The sequence below is a fragment of the Arvicanthis niloticus genome, chromosome X (assembly GCF_011762505.2).
Source record: "Arvicanthis niloticus isolate mArvNil1 chromosome X, mArvNil1.pat.X, whole genome shotgun sequence".
Taxonomy (NCBI): domain Eukaryota; kingdom Metazoa; phylum Chordata; class Mammalia; order Rodentia; family Muridae; genus Arvicanthis; species Arvicanthis niloticus.
The window spans coordinates 16,014,188-16,036,757 of record NC_047679.1 but is presented as its reverse complement, the minus strand read 5'-3'; the positions used below and the strand labels follow the sequence as shown (position 1 = coordinate 16,036,757).

The 22,570-nt window shown below is 39.0% G+C and overlaps 1 protein-coding gene across 3 annotated transcripts in view; it reads right to left on the bottom strand.

Moving 5' to 3' along the window:
* Positions 1 to 22,570, bottom strand: part of Fam120c (family with sequence similarity 120 member C) — a 117,040-nt gene that overhangs the window by 7,604 nt on the left and 86,866 nt on the right. Inside the window, exons 11-13 of one of the 3 annotated variants that reach the window (XM_034485235.2) lie at positions 8,253 to 8,367; positions 2,656 to 2,865; positions 1,341 to 1,542 (exon numbers count right to left, since the gene is read on the bottom strand). In XM_034485235.2, the coding sequence (XP_034341126.1) occupies positions 1,341 to 1,542; positions 2,656 to 2,865; positions 8,253 to 8,367 (527 nt within the window). The other 2 variants (XM_076918493.1, XM_076918494.1) reach the window with 2 other exon arrangements.

The window sequence follows — 22,570 nt, the reverse complement described above, 5'->3', positions numbered from 1 at the left end:
AAGTTCAACTTACAGCTTTACTACTTTTTTATTAATCATTTTATTTGTTTACATTTCAAGTAATATTCTCCTTCCCAGTTACCTCTCCAATCCCCACCCCCCCCAATCCATCATCCTCCTGGGACCACCCCACCCATCTCAAAATTGTTAACCCAGAAATGTTCCTGTCCAAAGGAAAGACAGGGACCAAAATGGAGCAGAGACCGAAGGAAAGGCCATCCAGAGACCGCCCCACCTAGGGATCCATCCTATCTGCAGACACCAGCTTTACTATTTTTAAATAGAGGAGAAACACACACTACACATGTTCAACAGCAAAGATAACTGATGACAGACTTGCTAGTTCATGTTAAAAGATCCCTACTCTTTATCTTGTTTCAGAGCTGGGGATGCATGTAGCTAGAATGCCAGTCTAGAATGTTTAAAGTCTTAGGATTGACCCCCACAGCCACCATGCACACACTAAATCCTGTTTCACCAGAAGCAGGTTGTTTAATATATCAAGATTTGAGCTGCCTGAATCATACTCGTCTATTTGTTATTAAACAGAAGTTTGGCTGTCACCATACTTTATACATGTATGTATGTATGTATGTATGTATGTACTTGTTTTCTATACTAAGCTGTAATCCTGGGGCTGGAGAGATGGTTCAGCAGTTACGAGCACTGACTGCTCTTCCAGAGGTTCTGAGTTCAATTCCCAGCAACCACATGGTGGCTCACAACCATCTGTAATGGGATCTGATGCCCTCTTCTGGTGTATCTGAAGACAGGTATCTGAAGACAGCTACAGTGTACTCATAAAAAAAAAAAAAAAAAAAAAAAAAAAAATATAGAATCCTTTGATCAAATCTCTTTCCACGCTGTTGGAGCTGAAGGTAGGCAATATATCAGTTCTACCCCTAGAGTGAATACAGCTACATCAAGCTACTGTCATCTCCCAATACTGACATGTACTTCCAATTCTTAACAAACATTCCTGCAACTGCCTATAAGGAGTGAATGAACTAGCAGCAAGCATGCTCCAGTTCATATGAATTATAACTATCAAAATAAGGAAGTGATTCTTGGTTTTCCACCAGTCCAGACCGAATGAGTTTAGATGATGAGAATCAAACCACTGAGAACCAACCACCTCTATTAAGAATGGACTTGGATTTCACTGGACTTTCTTCTTCTACAGGATACAACATTTATAGTTACCTGTCAAACTATTACACTGTAGTGTGGAATTCAAAGTAAGATACATATGAAATTGTTGACTCTGCCACTGGCAGTAAGCTGGAGTGTTGATTATGATTATGAGATATATTAGATGACACATTGTCTTAGATACTGACCTGCAAACCCTCGACTCCTTGCTTGAGGGGGAGGTGGAAATGAGCCCATGGCTCTGGAATAAAGAGAAACAGGGTAGAGAGAGGGCACCATGGGAGGCACGAATGTAGGTGAGGGAAGCAGAGCAGAAGGTGGTGGATGATTCATGTTGACGCCTTCAAGGATGCTCTGCCTCATCTTTTCCACTTTGCTTGCCAGGTCAGCCTTCAAATGAGGACAGGCATTAGTATTGATTTGAACTTTCCCATGGTCCATGCACAGTGCTGAGCACTCTAGGCACACTCTCATAATTCTCTTCCCATTGTGGGAATTGAGCCCAGAGCAACATGCTTCTAGATTATTGCTCAGAAAGCCTGCTTGGCATTAAAGTTCCCACTCTTCGCAAGAAACCTACTAAATACCATAAGATTATTTCTGACCAGCAAACTTATGAGGAAAACAAACATAACAATAGGGACATCAGCAAAGGGTTGACTGCACAGCAACAATAGTTTAAATCACTTTTTAAAGGGAGAGGTAACAAAATCAGGTAACAGAGAAAAGAAAGATAAACCTAGATGCTTACAGAGACTTTTAACCTCTCTCACACTCAGGACTGGAGACCCTTAGCTCTGATGAGGCTATGTGCGTATACCTAGTGCCAGAGGTTGGTAAATGTCTGGAACTTTGTGGGTCACACTGTCTTCTCTGCCATCCTAGCATGAATGAAGTCGTACATATCTAAATGAATGAATGTGGCCATGTTGCAATGCAATGCCATTTATAAAGAAGAGGGGGCAGGATGGAAGTAATTTTCTGACCTTTAGTCCCTCAGCTCATTCCCCACTAAATATATACTACCAAGTAAGGTTCCCTTTCCCTTACTGTTTTTTACCTTTCCCAAGGTTATGCTGTAAAACCTACCCTATCATCTCCTTACTGTTTGCTTCTATTTCTAACCCCTACCCCCACATGCCCCCCGAAATATCACTTAGAAAAGTGACTTGCAGTATTTGTGAATAAGGAGAAATGAAATTCCAAGAGTTCCAGGAAGGGTACATAGTACAATGTATTGTGGGAATTCCATGGGGAAGAAATACTCTCAGTAAGGAAAAAGTTATAAAAACTATAAGTAGGGAAAAAATACAACTCTCCAACATATGCTTTTGTAACAGACATATATTAGATTATAGGCTTTGGGGGATCATGTTGTTTACATTAGCTTAGGTCAGACATGCTTTTTCATTCCTGTTCCCTGCTGCCCGAATGTTTTAGCTCTAGCCCCACTTCCATGCCTGCAGATTTGTTCCCATACCAGATCAGGGTGTGTACTGGTACCTGGCCATCACAGAGTTCAACCAGTGATACTCGCTCTCGGCCTGCTTTAATGAGTTTGCTCTGGAACAGCTTGCCATCAAAGTAAATCCAGGGGCAGCAGTGCTCCCAAGGGACTGGCTGACCACAGGCATCATTAGCAAACAGAGCTGTGTCGACCCCACTCATGAACAGGGCGGCAAGCTGGATCCCTCGAGCATCCAGTTTCTCAATCTAAAACCATCACAGAGAAAAACATTAAGAAACTACAAGAAAAAAAAAAGAAAGAAATGAAAAACTTTAGGTCTAAAGCAACCTAAAATCTGTGGCCTCATATGTTTGGTTGCAGTTAAAATGCAGATACCCTAGAATATTATATAAAATCATCTTTAGGCAATGTTTATAAGGTATCTATGAAACATAAATGAAGTCATAATTAGATTTGGGTCCTATCCCAAGATATCTCATTGTATATATGCAAATATGAAAAAGTCTGAAAAAAAAACCTCAAATCTGAAAAATGTCTGGTCAGTTCTGTGCATTTCAGATAAGGGGTATCTAACCTAGATTGTCATTGGTTACGTTTATTATCATTATTCCTGTCATGTTGACTCTTCCAGTTAAATTAGAACACGCTGGGCTGGCAGGATGGTTCAGTGGGTAAAGGCACTTGCTGTCAAGCCTGATGACCTGGATTCGATCCCTAAGTCATCCACATGGTAGAAAGAGAAGCAGTTTCTGCAAGTTGTCCTCTGACCTCCACATGGACTCCACGACACAATGCACCCCCATTACACTGCACTACCAAATAAATAATAAATATAAAATGGTATCTTTTTTTTAAAAAATGGTCTTATCCCATAGCTTAGGCTCATCTCACAGTCATGGTAATCCTTCTGCCTCAGCTTCCTGAGTACTGGGATTACAGTCATGAGCTGCCCTACATATTGCTTTTCAACCTATGCTTGAGTGCATAAATAGCTTTTATGTCCACCTTTCCCTGAAATGATTAGGAGGATACTCATTTTGCCCATCAAATTTGAAAATTTCAAAAAGTGAAAACCAAAAGACAATTCAATACTGATGATAGTGCAATGAGATAACTGGGAAGTCTTACAAATGCTGAGGACTATCTAGAGCAACTAAGTAATATATATCGAGAACTCCGAAAAATGTTTACATTTGTCAACTCTGAAAGTTTACTTTTAAGAATCAGCCCTAGCAAGGTGATGGTGTATGGACTGAGGAGGCTAAGGCAGGAGTTCTGCTGCGAGTTCAAGGCCAGCCTGGGCCAACACAATATATCTTATTTCAAATCAACCAGCTACCCAGCCAAACAAACAAACTCTCTTCGGCCAAGTATGACAGAGTACAGCTACAGTCCCAGCTACTCAAACTTGGCTGAGGTGACAGGATCATCTGAGCCTAGGAGTTTAAGCCTAGCCTAGGTAACGTAGCAAACTACATTTGTCTTAGGGTGTTGTATTTTTCCTTTGCTGATGTAGCAAATCGTTTTCTCTTTTTTTCTGGTGTTTCTGATTGAAGCCCCCATCAAAATTTGGTCATCAACACGCCAAACCATCAAAGAAAGATAACTTAAAAACTTTATCAATAGTATGGCACTGGATAGATGTCTTTGCACCTAAGAGCGCTTGCTGTTTTGTAGAGGACAAATGTAATGGTTCTTTTAATAGCAAATATATTTCTGAATCCTAGAGCAGCTCTTCATGCCAAATCACACCCAGAAGGGGACTTGAAACTGTATCAGGTTTTCTATTGAGCCATCCGACATGCCAGCCTTAAATAACTACTATCATCAGTTTTAACTTGTTCATTTTTATGCGTGTTAATATTTTACCCGTGTGGATATTTATACACTATATGCATGTCTGGTGCCTGCAGAAGTCAGAAGGGATCACTGTATTCCCTAGAACCAGAGTTATAGATAATAAGCTACCCCATGGGTGCTGGGAATTATGATGTTGCAAATCTTTTCCAGTGTTTCTGATTGAACCAATGCCTCTTGCATATTAGCCAGGTACTCTACCACTGAGCTGTGGCCCAACCTCAAGTCTATCTTACTAGTTTGTTTGACATCACTAAATATTACAGGCTAGTCTCAAATTCTATTCCTTCCTGCCTCAGGTTTCAAGTACATGTCACCCTGCTTAGCTTGTCCTCTCCCTCTCAGAAGCCATCTCCCTCTGACAATTCTAGTGTCAAAGTACTAAACTATTTGTTTTTTCCATCAGCTTGACACATGTTAGAATCATATGAGAAGAATGAACTTCAACTAAGAAATTGCCTTTATCAGATTGGCCTGTGAGTGAACCTTAGGACCTTTTCTGGATTAATGATATGTGAGCAAGCCATGAGGGACAAGCCAGTAAGCAGCACTCTTCCATGGCCTCTGCTTCAGTTCCTGCCCCCAGGTTCCTGCCTTGAGTTCCTGCTCTGGCTCCCTTCCGTCATGAACTATAAAGTGTGAGCTGAAATCAAACCTTTCCTCCCCCAAGTTGGCATTGCTCAGTGTTTTGTCACAGCACATAAATTCTGAAAACTATTATACTACCTTCCCTATTCAGCTTCAGGTGCCTGATAGCCATCTGGTTTGATTTTATAAGCCTTATTGGATTTTTTCAACCCTGGGGCTGGGGTACTAGAGTGATTAAACAGGATAAAGCAAGTTCACTGTGGAGGCAATGTGACTGATTCTTCAGGCTCCTGCTACCATTTTATGGCCATGACAGACTGTACCCTCAAACTGAGCTAGAATAAATAAATAATTTTGTCATAGCAATGAAAAAAGTAATAAATATAGGTCTCAAAGGAACATACTAAAACCAGGGAAGGTGTGTCTTGCATTAATAGCTAGTATTTATGGAGTAGGATATACTTAAAATATACAAATATACAAGAGACTGTTCTGTTTTATATACATTACTTTATTATCTTTACAGTACCATGAGTAATGGCATAGAAAGGTAAAAAAGCCAAGTAACCTAGGACAGTATCATGTAGATAGGAGGCAATGATGCCAAGACTGAGGCACAAGGCAATATATGTTTACAGTTCACCTGCTATACTACTATCTTCTATTGCTTTCAGTTCATGGTGTATTCATTTTCTTCTTTATGCTTTTCTATTATTCTCCTAGTTTTTACTCCCGTAGAGGGATTTTAATCCATCATTATGGCTAGTCTGGCTAGAATACAGGCATGCCCTCTAGTGGTTTGAATATGCTTGGCCCAGGGAGTGGCACTAGGAGTGGGTGTGGCCTTGTTGGAGTAGGTGTGTCATTGTGGAGGTGGGCGTTAAGACTCTCCTCCTAGCTGACTGGAAGCCAGTTGGCTCCTGTTGGTTTTCAGAACAAGTAGAACTCTCAGCTTCTCCTGCACCAAGCCTGCCTTGAAGCTGTCAGGCTCCTGCCTTGATAATAATAATGGACTGAAACTCTGAACCTGTAACCTAGCCCCAGTTAAATGTTGTCCTTTATAAAGAGTTGACTTGGTCATGATGTCTATTCACAGCAGTAAAATCCAAAATAAGACATACCCTTAGCATACACCTTTAATCCCAAACAATGAAGGTAAAGTTAGTTTGTAGAAGGAGGCACCCATGTTTGAAAGTGATGTATGATTGAGTGGCAGACAAAATGATTAATCACAGAAAGATTTGACAGAATAGAATATGCCCAACTCTCACAAAAACAGAGGAGAGAACAATGCAGAGAGGGAAAAAGAGAGGGCAGTTCTCCTGGGACAGTTGTACAGAGACAGGTTGCAGAGTGAGAACAAGCTAGACACAGGTGAAGACTGAATGAGCCAGAGAATGAGAAGGAGCCAGAAGATTTCAACAGATTGCTAGAGTTAGTTTGACGCTACACAGAACCATTTAGGAGAAGCCCAGAAAAGCCAGATTGAATCAGGACTTTTGAGTCAGAATAGCTGAGTTGAACCAGCCAGAACTCAGAAAGAGCTGGTAAAGGTGAGCTTATTCATCAGCAAGTCTCCGAGGCTGAAAACATTCTAGGTCTGGGTTGTGTGGAGCCGACAGAAGGCGGCTATCATCCTTGCAGCCATCTTGAGCCATATACCCTGACAAGAGACTTGTTTACAACAGCCTACAACAGCTGACCACACTCTGATAATATCTTGTTTTAGATACCCAGGATCTTCCCTTGGGTGTATGAGACTTAAAGGTGTGACTTAAAGGTGTGATTTAGAGACAAGACTTAAAGGCATGACTTAAAGGCGTGACTTAGAAGTGAGACATATAAAAGGTGAGAGGCAGACAGAAGAAGAGGGAAGTACTTGAGACTTGGAGCAGGTAACTTGTAACTTGGGACTTGAACTTGAGACTTGAGACTTGAGACAGAAACTTGATGCAAATGATGGAAAGAGACTTATTACACTTGGAACTAGGAAGGACTTGAGACTTATTACAGATGGAACTAGGATAAGGACTTGAGACATATTACAGCTGGAACTGGGATTAGGACTTGAGACTTGGTGCTAAGAACCTAGGGACTGGGAACTAGGAACTTGGAGAGAAGAAGAGAGACTGAAGAATAAACGGGATTGAATCACACTCTGTCTGGTCTCCATTCTTCGTGTCCATCTTCACTCTCTCTCTTGCTGAACCCAGACCCTCAGACTGGAGCAGCTTGGGGCAGTGCAGGCTCTAACAGTTTAGTCCCCAAGGCTTTTTTTGGCTTTTTTGGTTCCAACATTGACAGAGCGGTCCACAACATTTTGGCCCCCAAGCGTGGGGCAGAGTGGTCCAAGACACTGGATTAGATTGTACAGAGGCTGGAAGTTTCCAGGACTAGGCCTAGTAAGCCTCAGAGATGACAATTACATCAGGCTAATAAAAGATACTATTTCACACTACCCTTTATTAAGTGTGTGTGTTGGGAACGGGGCAATGATGAGATGTCTCAGCAGGTAAAGGCCCTTGTACACAAGACTCATCACCCAAATTTGATCACTGGCTCTTACAAGGTGGCTGGAGAGAAGTAACTGCTTAGAGTTGTCATCTGACTTTCACAAGTATACCATAATTCACACACACCTGCAGTCACACACTAAATAAGTAAATAAATACAAATTAAGTAATAGGAGATAGATATTTACTCAGAGACAAGTGGGGACACTAAGGTCCCTGCAACATATCTTATAAGTGCCAATCTCACCATGATTTATAAGCCTTGTAAATTATCTATCTTTTCTGAGTATTCTGATTGATCATTATGGGGGTGGGAGAATATAGCAGGTATCCCTTGATTTTATTAACAAAAGGCTAAGGATCTATTTGGCTAAGGTAAATAAAACACTTACCTATAGAGTTATTCTTTCCCTAGCTCCAAAAGAAAAGGACTTAAAATAGACCTATGAGCTTATGGAAGAAAGAATGTGAGCATGGTGGGATACACCTGTAATCTCAGCACTTGGGAAGTAGATGCAAAGGATCAGGAGTTCGAGGTCCTCTTTCCTTCCACAGTGAGTTTAGGCCCAGCCTGAGACTCTGTCTCAAAAAACAAAACAAAACAACAAAAGACACAAATCGAATCAAAACTGAAAAAGCGGGGGGAAAAATTAAATGAAGGTAGAACAAATCACCTTGAGTTCTTGAAGCTGATCTGGTTCATAAAGCTGGGTAGATACTGCCTGTGCAAGGAAGGTGTCAAGTTCATGGCGATGCAGGATTCGGCCACCAGGCCACTGAACCATGTATCTAGAAAGAAAAACATTGTTATTTGATCACAATTCCCATCATTCATGTCCCAGACACTAAGAACTTAAAGTGGTGCCAAGCATTGTAGCATACACCTGTAGTCCTATTATTTTGGAAAAGGAGGAGGATAGAGAGTTCCAGGCTAGCCTGGACAGCATAGCAAGACACTACCAGAAATAATAAGAACGAGGGCTAAAGATGTAGCTCAGAAGAGAGCTTTCCTAGAATGCACACAAAAAAACATGCACACAAAAAACTCCATGAACTTGTCAGGAATCAAACTCTGGGTTAATTCATGGTGATTCCAAATCTGAGTGGCAGAGGAGATAGACAGGAACAACAATGACAGTGTAGTGTGGTGTGCCAGGAAAACAAAATGCACAGAGTTCTGAGAACACAGAAGAGTCCAATGGGCAAGGAAGTCACCTGAAAAACTCATCAGGAGCAGTTTCAAGGGGATTGTATAATTTAATGAGACACAAGGTAGGAATAAGGCATCCTGTTTTATTCTAGGAAAGAATAATGTGGAGGCATGATTTGGCAAGATGCACCTGGCTTGATATTGCTGAATGATAGTGGGTAAAATTACAAAGTCAGCCACTAATATCATAGTCTCCAAATAAAGTGATGTAAATCTTTGTCCCCTAATTGTAGGAAGACATTTAAGGACTGTCAGCAGGAGAGTGATACTGACATACATATCACTTGAGGTGACTGAATCTGTGGCCAAAAATGGGCCAAATGAAGGCATTGTCAGTGAAGATGAAGTTGTTTGGGGCTAAGATTAAGAGCCGTCAGCATATAAACCCACAAGGCTTGGTCATAAAAATTTCTTTTCCCATAGTCCTAGAGATGAAATCCAGGACTACATGCATGTTACGCAAATGCTTTGTCATTCCCAATCCTTGGCCACAGGTTTTATAGGACACTGAAGAGAAAATGGAAGACCCTAGGACCCCAAGAACTTTGGCTTGTGAAGATGGCTAGATGATATGGTACCATTTTTAAAGATAAGAAATCTAATTAAGTACCTATTCACAAGTATTTGAATCAACTGTCCACGAACTGAATGTGTCTTACTATTATAGATACCGAGAAGGAAGAGACAAATGGAAAAAAGTATAAATATATCAGTATAAAATATGTACTTAGTTCCTTAAAGGTGCATATGACAATAAACATGCACAACTTCCAGTCTAGAGTTGTTCTAGACTTTTGGAATTTGGCATTTAAAGCAAGGGTGGCTGGAATAACACATGGGACTCTAGCCCAATTACCACAGCCACGATCTGGCTTGGCATCTAGAAAGCTCTCTGAACTACTGTCCTCCATTAGAGAGAGAAACAGGATAGGCATCCCTACCACCAATAATTTTTCTTCAAGCTCAAATTTCTTTGAATTTTACAATGATTCTGGAATGGCAGGAATGAACAAACCCTGTGATGTGTTTAGCAATTATATTCTAAATATCTAGGATATGTAGGTAGGAACTCTGTAACTGACAAAACTTCCCTTTGCCTAGAACATTTTGTACCGTTCTTTCTGCTCATTGCTCACTTGGGAAGTTTATTCATACTTTATAACCTATTTTATAGTTTTGGATTCTATGTTATTTTAGCACATAATTCATAGCTTGTATCTTTCTCAAAGGGTTCTTTTTACCAATACTTTTTTTGCCTTGAAGACTATTTTTTAATAATTTCTTGATTTAGCTTTACTTAAGCTTTTATTTCAAAGCCTTTTTATCTTAGTTTCTTGGCAAATGTGAAGAAAGCATCGAAAATGTTGCCATCAAGCCATGAAAAGCATAAACAAAAGACATTTCAAAGTACAGACTGTGTGAGTAACAGAGCAAAGTTTAAATGTTTAACTAATTATCCACAACAAAAATGTATTCACGTGTCTATGTGAATTACCAGGAGGTCTAGGACCTTGTATGTTCTTGATGATCTTTGTTTATTATTTCTTCTTTATTATGAACCTTAGTATAGAGTGGGTATTTATTGGAAGAGTATCAATCGGGTCATGCTTAAACAAATGAAAACCACCACCACCAACGCTTAACCAAAACAGAGCTTCCAAAGCAGAATTATTTGAATTATATACATTTTGAATATTATAAAAGAAAAATGACCTAAAGGAGTCAACTGTGAGAGAGAGGCAAGCTCACAGAAAATCTAATACAATTCATAGGGCATGATCCTGCAGGTTGTTCTGAGTACTCATTAACGTATCTAGAGAATCAAAGACAGCTCTACAGAGGAGGAATTAACTTACTTTATTAGGGATTAGAGGTTTTTTCTGGGTTTGATTTATACTCCAGTGTTAATCTGAATTCTTAGTGTAAAGTATAGCAGAGTAGGTGCTCAATAAATATTTGCTGAACAAGTCACTGTCAGCATATGCTAAGCTCCATTCATCAATCAGTCTGCTATTCAACAAGTGTTGAATAAATTATGAGATGTAGTGTGGGGCCTAATAAGTCAATGGAGTGCAAGGGTAGAGGAAATAATAATAATTATTAAATCTATCAATATTTAGGGTTATTCATCATGCACTATTTTCTAAACTATATGATTCCACTGAGAATTGTCTCTGGCAAAACTAAATCATGGAGGCTGGAGAGTTGGTTCAGTGGTAAAGGTGGCTTGTTGTTCTTGTGGAGGACTTTGAGTTTGGTTCCCAGCACTCACATGGTGTCTAACGACTATCAGCAATTTCAGTTCCAGAGGATTCAATGCCGTCTTTTGGCCTCCAAGGGCACTGGATGCACATTTTTCACAGACATGTGCAGGCAGAATATCCATATACATAAAATAAATATAAATATAAAAACAATAAAACCCATTATCATGAAATCTTTTCATTTTCCATGACAAGATAGCATTCTTACTATTACATAATTATATATAATACATGCAACTACTGTAATTCTATTATAATTTTAGTAAACTATGATTTACTTATATATAGTAAATGTCTGTGTTATCATAGACATCTTGATAGAACTGTTATTTGTATAAACTATAATGGCAAAGATTACATAATTTGGAGGCTGACTTCCTTGGCATTGAGATTCTAATACTTGGTGACTCTAGGCAACTGCCTTAAGCTCTGGAAGATTTAGTTTTCTCATCTCTAGAATTGGGCTAATACTGCCTACACGTGAAAAGATTTCTTTTTATTTGGTGAAACTCTTATTCGGTACTAAATTCTTATACATACAAACACTTGTTACTAGCCTATTAATTTTGTGTTTGTGTCAAGCCAATACCATACTGACTTAAATTTTACATATGATTTAATAATTGGAAGTCTTTCCTTTTATACTACTTCTATTTTTAATTTTATGTAACATTAAAAAATTTGTTCTGATTCAAAACTTCCATGTTCATTCTGAGTCAGAAAAATGTAAAAGGCTGGGACCAAGTTGGGAAGGAAGAGATTTGATCCCTAACATTGTAAAACAGAAAAGTATAAAGAGGTATGGCCATACTTAGTTCTACAGTTCAAAACACCACAAAAAACTTAAGTGACCTTTCAAGGGATAAGATTTTTAATGCTGATAAAGTCTGTATTTTCTCTTCTGAATCTTTTTTTTTTAATGCAAGTCTAAAAACTCTTTACCTAGCATCAGATCCCAGATGTACCCTGCTCTCCTTTCCTTCTGTAGTAAGAAATTTTGAGTTTATGGGGCTTTAAGTCAGTCCATCTTTTTTTCTGACTACATAGTTATCTAATTGCTCCAGCACTAATTGTTGAAAACATTTCAGTCTAGTGAGCTGCTTCTTTATTTGTCAATATCAATTGAATATATCAGTGTGAAGACATATTCTTGAGTTCTTTGTTCCACGAAATAATCCTTAGCAAATAGTTCTGTGTCTTAGATATTTATAATAAGCTTCCACTTTGTAGTTTCCTCCTGTTTTCAAGATTGTTTTGGTTATTGAGGGTTAGCATCTTTTTTTTTCCCCCAAGATAGGGTTAGTACTATGTGCTCAGGCTAGCCTTGAATAGGCACAGGGATCCTTCTACTTTTGTTGAGTAGCTAGGAATAAGAGTCTGTGCCAACACATCCATTCAACTTTATCTTTTGATATAAATCTTAGAGTAAGTCCATTGAATCTAATAAACAATGCATGAAAGCTATGGATTGAGGAGATGACATCTTTATAATAGTAAGACTTCCAGTCCATGACGTTTCCAGCTACTTAATATGTCTTTGACTTTTTTCCATGAACATTTAGCATAATAATTATCTGAAGTGCTGGGGGTTGAACTCAGGTCCTCATATGCATGCACTTTACAATTGACCAGCCCTAAGCATAAAGATTTTAAGGTTGATTCATGATCTGGCCTGTTAGCAGTAGTTTGACTTAATTGCTACATAATTTTTCATTGATGGACATACCTCAGTACGTTTATCCACTTACCAGTTGATAGATAATTAGGTTCTTTGAGCTTTTTGGCTATTATGATTAATACTTCCATTAATATTCAAGTCTTTCTGTGGGCATATCTTTTCAGTGCTCTTGGAGCGATAGCTAGGAGTGAAATGAATGAGTCATCTGATACATACATATTTAATCTTTTAAGAAAATAATAAATTTGGGGCCGAAGAGATAACTCTGTGGGTAAGGAGTTTGCGGCTCTTCCAGAGGACCCAGGTTTGGTTCCTAAGCCCCCACATTAGGTAGAACTACCTGTAACTCCAGCTCCAGGAGATGATGCCCTCTTCTGGCCTCCACAGGCATCTGCACATACATGGCACATACTCATAAATATACAGACAGACAGACAGACAGACAGATATATACACACACACACACACACACACAACTTTGAAAAAGAAAATGGCAAACCAGATGGAGATGTACCTCACTGTTAAAGCATTTCTTACTGTAGGCCAAGCTGTGTTTTTGGTTTGTATTAAAAAACAACAAAATTTAATTTAAAGTAAGAAAATGGCAAAGTAGTCTTAAAAGTAGCTATACTTCCTGTACTTTTTCAACATTAAAAATTTTTTGCTATGGTCATTTTAATTGCAATCATTCTGACTGAATGAAGTAGTATCTGCTATTATCACTTTTCTTCAAGAAACTTCTGGAAATCTTAGACTAATAAGGCAGAAACAAAAGAACTATAAATAGGGAAAGAAAAATCAAGCTGTCTATGTTTTCAGGGATATGATCTCATATTTAAAAGATCCTAGAGAATCCATCAGATCTGATAAGCAATTTAAGGAAAGTGATAGGATAGAAAAATTAAAAAACAAAAAACAATAGCCTACACACTGATAAAAAACAAACTTGCTGAGAAAAAATCATAAAAATAAATTAACCTCAAATACAAAACAGAAGAAAACCATAGCACATCATAAATGTAACTGATCAGTGGTTCTCAACCTTCCTACCACTGCAACCCTTTAATATGGTTTATCATGTTGTGGTGACCACCAACCATAAAATTATTTCATTGGTACTTTGTAACTGTAATTTTGCTACTATTATGAGTCATAATGAAAATATCTGAAATTCAGGATATCTGATATGTGACTTCTGTGAAAGGATCATTTTTTCCCCAAAGAGGTCATGACCCACAAGTTGAGAACCACTGGAATAAATGAAAGGAGTCTACAATAATAATTACAACATCCCAAAGAAAGAAGACAAACTATGAAAGGGTCCTCCTATGTTCATGGATACAATGAGTTAATATTGTTAAACTTACATACTAATGAAATTCACCTATAGATTCAATACAATCCCCCATTAAAATACCAACACCTTTCTTATTCACGGAACTAGAAAAATAATCTCCAAAATCATATGGTAGCAGAAAAGACCCCAAATAGGGGTACATCTAAAGTTATCATAACATCCAATTTCAAATTATACTACAGAACCATATATAACAACGAAAATCATGGTATTGGCACAAAACAGGCATGTATAGTAATGGAATGGAAATAGAGGACCATGCATATACCTAAATTGTCAGGAATATGATTCTTGGCAAAGATGACACAACAAGAATCATTTTAACAAATGGTAATTAGAAAACTAGATGACCCCCATGTAGAAGTCTGAAACTGTGCCACTCTCTTACTCTATGTAAACCTCTATCCAAACTCTAACACAACATAAAACTGAAACTTCCAAACTATAAGCAGAAAACAGGAGAAACACTTCAAAATGTTGGCACAGTTTTCTGAATAGGTTGCTAATAGCTCAGTGAAAGAGGAAATATAGACAACAGGATTGTACCAAATTCAAAACGTCTGTATAACAAAGGAGAGGATATAATGTGCATGTTCATATTCAGAGCGACAATGTTTACAAACGAAGTTGTAGAGTCAGTTTAGGTACCCATCAGCAGATGAGTAAATAAAATGAACTATTTATACAGCACAGGATGATTCAGCCTCAATGAATGAAATTATGTCATTTGTAGGGAAATTAATGAAACTGGGGGTTATAATATTAAATTATTTGTAGAGTTTAATTAGTTATTTGGGTCCTTGTTATATATTTGCTCATTTTTTTTCCATTTCTTCTAGAGTTAATTTTAGTAATTTGTGATTTTCTACTAATTGCCAATTTTATCTATCACTTAATTTGTTGGCATATTATTCCTTGTACTTAATTTTTCCAAAGCCAGTAAGTAGTGTCCCTTTATCATTCTTAATTTCAGTTTTTTTAAAAGTCAGAGCAGGGGGTTCACAAGAGACAGTATTAGGGGTATGATCCAAATACATTGTTTAAAAATGACAATGAGACCCCCTATATATAATTAATATATCCAGTAAAAAACTTAACAAAATTGTATGTCATTTTATTCTTTTGGTATTCTCATTTCATTTATAGACAATCCAGATTTAGCAGTTTCCTGCTTTCTGAATTTTTGGGTTTACTCAGTTTGCTGTGCTGGGGAGATTCAGGACCTCATATCAGTCATTACCACTGCTTTTGATGCCCCTTAACTACCCCCTTAACTACCAGGTTCATGCAGCATTCCTCCCTCAGCTTCCCAAAGAGCCAGCAACTGTACTCATAACATGTAAAGCTCCAATTTTGGCCTTTTTTTCTAGTTTAATATACAAAATTAGGTTATTAGTTTGAGGGTTCTCTTCTTTTATACTAACAGTGCTTGCAGGCATATATTTATCAGCATTATTTTAGATGTGTCTCATAAATTATTGTGTTGCCATTTTGTTCTTATTCATCTCTATTTTCTAATTTCCTTTGTGGTTTCTCCTATGACTCATTATGTAGGACCCTGAAGCTCAATTTTCATAGATTTGTGCCTTTTTTTCAGATTTCCTTTCATGAATTACCCATAATTTTCAGTTGCCTCAGATTATATTTTGAATAGCTCCAGCCCTCTACATTCATCATGTCTTGCTCTGCAACCTAATGTATTGTCTATTATGCACAATATTCCTTGTATACATAAAAAGGAATACTATGTATTACTGGGTCGGGTATAGATAACTGGTGGCCTAGTTTATTGTATAGTTCAGGACTTTTATGTTTGTATTTCTGTAGTTGTTCTTCAACCACTTTTTGAAAATAACATACTGTACTCTGTATTTAATTATCTTGTGTGTGACCTGGGGACTGAACTCAGAGCCGTGTGCATGTTAAACACGTGCACCACAGTGTAGCTACAGACCCCATCTCAATAGTTATTCTTAAAATTGTCCATTTATATTTTTCCTTTATTTCCTTCTTTTGTTTTTCTTTGTTTGTTATGAGACAGAAGGTTTCTCTGTGTAGCCTTGGCTGTCCTGGAACTCTCTCTGTAGACCAGGCTGGCCTTGGACTCAGAGAACCACCTGCCTCTGCTTCTAGAGTGCTGGGATTAAAGGCGTGCACCACCACTACCCAGCTCCAACAGTGTAGCTCCAACACTAGGTCAGAGCCTTAATGATCTATTTGTCCCTGGTCATGTCCTCAGCTATACTTAGGGGTATGCCTTACTAATCTCCTAGGTGTTTCTCAATTTTATCAAGTTGATGATCAGGATTAAGTATCACAATAAGGTAGGTTATCATGCCTTCATTTAATTTTGCATACTTGGCATTACTCAGCTGAGTTTTTATTCTTTTAGTGCTGAAGTTTAAACTTAGGTCTTTGTGTATCCAGAGCAAGTATACCACCACAGAACTACATCCCCATCTCTTCGTTTAGGTCTTTGAAAATACTTATACTGCTTTTAAGTGCTTGGTTTTCTTTGAAAGCCTGAATTATTTACTATTTATCACATTTGGAGATCTGTAGCTTGATCAAGAGTGGTCAACATTATTAGTCAATTTTTCTCTTGTTTAGTTACTGAAGTCTATTTTTCTATGTATAATGCAGCACTTGATGTCTCTGTTGAAAATGTTCTCCTTTGCTTTTACCCTAACTTGACTTTCTGCCACTTATGATGAGCAAGTCAGTAGTTGGTTAAAGAATATGTTTAAGTCTCCTTGGCCAGGCAGATGTTTACCTTTTACCATTGAATACATCTCAGGAGTAAGATTTCTATCAGAGTAGTAGGAGGTTACACACTTTAGCCCCACTCAGCAAAGGACGAGTAACTTGCTGGTCACGTCTAAGAAGGCATGGCCTTGAAAAGTCACACAGAATAAAAAGATACATTTGATTTTCGTTTAAAATTTAGCTTCTTGATAGTTATTCTCAGACCCTGTTTAATTGAAGGTGCTATTTGAGGCTTTTGCACCATAGAGGCATGCACCTACCCTTCACTGATGGGGCTGAACCTATGAGTCTTTAGTGAATGACTTGATGTTTGCCCTATGCCTGTCCCGTTCTAGCACATATTCAGGAAGACAAGAAAGAGACTGATTCTTTCTATGATTCTTGCTATAAAATTCTGGATCTTCTGCCATGTTACTATGTCAGTTAGCTACCAGCCTCCTGATTGCTTATTAGTAAGCTCACCTCTGCATTCCACATACTAATAGGCATAGAGTTTTCCATATCTCATTCTAAATTATATCGGTCTCCACCCTGTCCTGCTTAGTTACTATTGCTGATAAAACACCATGACCAAAACCCATGCTGGAGAGGAAAGGGTTTATTTGGCTTACACTTCCACAGCACTGTTCATCACTGAAGGAAGTCAGGCCAGGAACTCAGACAGGGCAGGAACCTGGAGGCAGGAGCTGATGCAGAGGCCATGGAGGGTGCTGATTACTGGTTTGCTCCCCATGGCATATGCAGCCTGCTTTCTTATAAAATCCAGGACCACTAGCCCAATGATGGCACCACCAACAATGGGCTAGGCCCTCCCATATCAATTATCAATTAAGAAAATTTTCAACAGAGAAATCTCTAATGGCTGAGAAACAGTTAAAGAAATGCTCAACATCCTTAGTCATCAGGGAAATACAAATCAAAATGACTTTGAGATTCTACCTTATACCCATCAGAATGGCTAAGATAAAAAACTTAGGCAACAGCAGATGCTGGCGAGGATGTGGAGAAAGAACAACACTCCTCCACTGCTGGTGGGAGTGCAAACTTGTACAACCACTCTGGAAATCAATTTGGCAGTTTCTCAGAAGATTGGAAATAGTTCTACCTCAAGACCCAGTTATTCCACTCCTGGGTGTATACCCAAAAGATGCTCTACAATCCCACAAGGACACTTGTTAAACTATGTTCATAGCAGCCTCATTTGTAATCAGAAACTGGAAACAACCTAGATATCCCTCAACTAAAGAATGGATAAAGAGAATGTGGTTCATTTACACAATAGAATAATACACAGCTATTAAAAAGGATAGCATGAATTTTGTACACAAATGGATGGAACTAGAAAATATCATTCTGAGTGATGAACCCAGACCCAAAAGGACATGCATGGTATGTACTCACTTATAAGTTGATATTAGTCATAAAGTGTCCCAGTCACAATCCACAAACCCAAAGAAGCCAAAGACCAAGCATGTCCCAAATGAGAATGGTTGAATCTTTCTCAGAAGGGGAAATAAAATCAATATTGGAGACCGATGGGGGAAGGGAACTGGGTTGGTAAGGGGAGGGGGAAGACTGTAGGACAGGGGGAGGATCAGGTATAGCGGCAGTAGGGGAGAGAGAATGGGAATCAGCAGTGGGAGGATCATTTCTAGGACACGCCAAAGACCTGGGATAGGGGAGGCCTCAGGGTGGCTATGTGGGTCACTTTAGCTGAAACTCCTAGCAGTAGGGGATATGGAGTCTGAAGTGGCCACTTTCTGTATACAGGCATGACTCCTAGTAGAAGGTTAAGGACAGCAACCCATTCTCAAAACCTTCGACCTGCCTATGAGATGTGCAAGGACAAAGCTAGAGACAGAGCAAATAGTCAACCAATAACTGGCCCAACTTGAGACCCATCCCATGGGCAAGTGCCAATCCTTGATACTATTAATGATATTCTGTTATGCCTGCAGACAGGAGCCTAGCATAACTGTCCTCTGAATGGCTCCATCCAGCAGCTGACCTAAATAGAGACAGAGACTCACAACCAAACATTAGATGGAGCTTTGGGAGTCTTGTGGAAGAGTTAGGGTAAGGATTGGGGTACCTGAAGAGGATAGGGATTCCATAGGCAGACAAGAGTCAACTAACCTGGACCCTGGGGGCTCCCAGAGACTGAATAACCAACCAAAGAGTGAACATTGGCTGGACCTAGTCCTCCCTTGACACACATATGTAGTAGGTGTACAGCTTGATCTTCATGCAAGTTCCCCAACAACTGGAGTGGAGGCTGTCCCTGAATTTGTTTCCTGCCTGTGGATTCCATTTCCCTAACTATGCTGCTTTGTCTGGTCTCAGTGAGAGAGGATCCGACTAGTCTGGCAGTGACTGATGTGCTTGTGTGTGTGAGAGAGACGGGGGGAAGGAGGGAGAGGGAGGGAGAGGGAGAGGGAGAGGGAGAGGGAGAGAGAGAGAGAGAGAGAGAGAGAGAGAGAGAGAGAGAGAGAGAGAGAGAGAGAGAGAGAGAGAGTTATGGGGGGCTCCTCTTCTCAGAGGAGAAGGGAAGAAGAAAATGGGAGAGGAGCTCCAGGGGGCGGGGGAACTAGGCAGAGAAGAGGGGCTGATATTGGGATATAAAGTGAATAAGTAAATTAATTAAAAAAATACCTTACAGCCAAAACTTATGGAGGTAATTTTCTCAATTGAGTTCCCTCCTTTCAGGTAACTCTAGCTTGTGTCAGGTTGACATAAAACTAGCCAGCACACACACACTTTATGGCTTGCCTGCCCCAGCAAAGATCTTCTGACTGTTTTATGAGATCTAGGAATTTTTCCAAGCATGGTATATAATACTTCTGTTCTACAGATGGGTACTGAAGATGGGGATACAGTTGTGTTGGTAGCCCTGATCTTTGTAGCTTACCCCTCCCACTGTGAAAACTCCTTCCAATGTTTGTGCTGCAAGGAGGCAATTAGAGCCTCAATTAGAGCAGCAGGTTTTCAACCTTTAGGTCATGACTGCTTTGAGGGTCAAACGACCCTTTCATAGGGCTCACACATCAGACATCCTGCATAGCAGATATTTACATTACCATCCATAACAATACCAAAACTATAGTTACAGAGTAGCAACAAAAATAATTTTATGGTTGGGAGGGTCACCACAACACAAGAAACAGTATTAAAGGGTCACAGCATTAAGAATGTTGAGAACCACTGGATTCGATTTTCTGCCCTTTTATGCGTGGGGTTGGGGTCAATAATCCTCTTGGCCACACTTACCTGGACTCGGGATGGGATTGATGACAAATGGCAGCCTTCCCTTTCCAGGGTAAAATAACAGCCCAAGAATAGGAGCTGGGAGAAGGAATCCCTGTCTTCTTGGCTATTCCTGCTTGAAATAGACCCACTTTAATACAGGTGAGGGTAAGGGGGTAATCTTGACTCCAAATCTTAGACATACTGATACCTTGAGCAGATTTAGACTGTCTTTCTTGTTGAAAACTACATGTCTACTTTCACTAGAAAACTATTATCTACATAGAATTCTGTCCCACTTTAATACCACAGTTCAAATTTACATATTTTAATTTTACTTAAGCAAAACAAGAATCATCTATCTTGTTTGACAACTAAGTATTTACATTATTAACAGCATTTACGTGGGTTTAGCTGTGCTTTTTATTGTGTCTCAAAGCAATAGCTTAACTTTCCTGCATGTTATTTCTCCCTACTTTTATGCATTTGAGTAACTATGCAATAAGTCTTTTTCCCCACGTTTAGCAATGTCAATGTCTATGAATGTAATTTATAGTATATCAATAACTAGATTTATTATTTCTATTTCATCCTCAACTATCCCTGTTATATGGCACTTCAATAATAACTTCAGATATTATAGTCCAACTGACAGTTGCCAGCCTCCATTTTACGATTCGGATGTTTTAAAAAACAAACTGAAAATGCTAGCCGAAACAGCAACAACACTGGGCCCGGTTACAGAGAGTTCCTTGCACTAGTCTATGCTTCAGTCAATACAGTTCCCACTGGGCAAAGCCATAACCTGAAAGGCAGCAGTAGCAGGCAAAGCATTTCTAAAGTACTGTTTATAGGTTTCACCAATAGGGCCAAGATCATTTATGCCAGCCAGTCGGTCATTGTGCCGCATTAGTGAAGCCACATTCTGAAGCTTTCACAATATTCCACATGTCTGTAAGTTTGCTTGGTTTCTTCTATTGTCCTTCTTCTATCCCCCCCCCCCCCCCCCCCCGGCAGACACTGTTCACCTCAAGAGTACATGTGTAGCTACTCCCAAGCCTGCAACACAGCTTGAGTGTTGGAATAAATGGCTTCTGGGGCCTTTTATGGTGTTAATCAGTTTTCTAATCAGGTGCAAAGCAACTAAGCCTTTGCTTTTATGAGCCTCTCTAAGAGAAGAAATCCCCACACTCGCCACTAAAATCTTCCTTTAGTAGATTTTATTTTTACAAAGCGTTTAAAATGTTTTGAATTTATAGTGTATATGCCTACATGTATGTGTGGGCCTATGTGTGTTCCACGGTGAACATGTAAAAGTCAGAGGAAATCAGCTTATGGGAGTCAGCTCTTTCTTTCCACAATATGGGTCTGAAGTTTAAAGGGATTATCAGTCTTTCAGGCAGATGCCTTTATCTGCTGAGCCTTCTAGCTGGCCCTCGTAGATTTTATGGTTTTCCTATCTGTGATATGCCATTAGGATATATAGCAAAAACATTAAATGATGTTTCATTTTCTAACTTTACTAGGTAAGTTGAAAACCAGATTTATTTATCTTGTGAGTGTTTTGCACATAAGTCTGAGTACCACATACATGCATGCCTACTGCCTATGGAGGTCAGAAGAGGGTGTTAGCTTCCCTGGAACTGGAGTTATAGATGGTTGTCGGCCAACTTGTGGACTCTGAGGAACTCTTTAGATTGGATAAAATTTTGATAGAAAGAATAGGGATGCATGCCTCTCCACATCCAATAGGGCTACATTCTACCTTAAAAGTCAGAGGTTTTCAGTATGCCTCCCTCCTCAGTGATGACTATTGTATATACAAATGTATACCTTTCAGTTAGATCAGTCTTTCCTAAAAGGCTATTTTTCTAGAATATAAATATATGAACTTTATGAACACATATTTTAATCACAATTTCTCCAGTATTACTATATTTCCATGGGAGGCATCTTTTAACTAAAATTAAATGAAGTCATTGAGGACTGACTCCTGGTATTCAACAAGGCTAGAGTTCAATGTGCAAACACTGAGTTCACTTGAGATTGGTAAGCAATGTCATGTTTAAGCTTATTCTTCACTTAAAGTTAATTTTTTTAAAAAAATTCAACCACTTTTTCTATTAATTGTTGTAAGTACATTTCTGATTTTAAAAAGTGTTCATGCAGGTGTTCAGTGAACAACTTGCTGGGGTTAATTCTCACCTTTCACTAGCTGCGTTTCATGGGTCACATTGGGTTGTGGAGTAGACAAAGCACTTTATCCACTGAGCCATCTCAGTGGCCCAAAAGTGCACTAAAACTATTTTATCTTCTTAAAGAGCAAGAAATGGTAGTCAGAAAAATGGGGGGATGGTTTGAACTCTGTCTTCTGTGTCTTCCTATATCATCACTGTTGGGTGCTGATCTGTAAGCGTATTTTCTCATTTATGCTAGCTGACACTATTATTATAAGGATTAGAAACATCAACCAC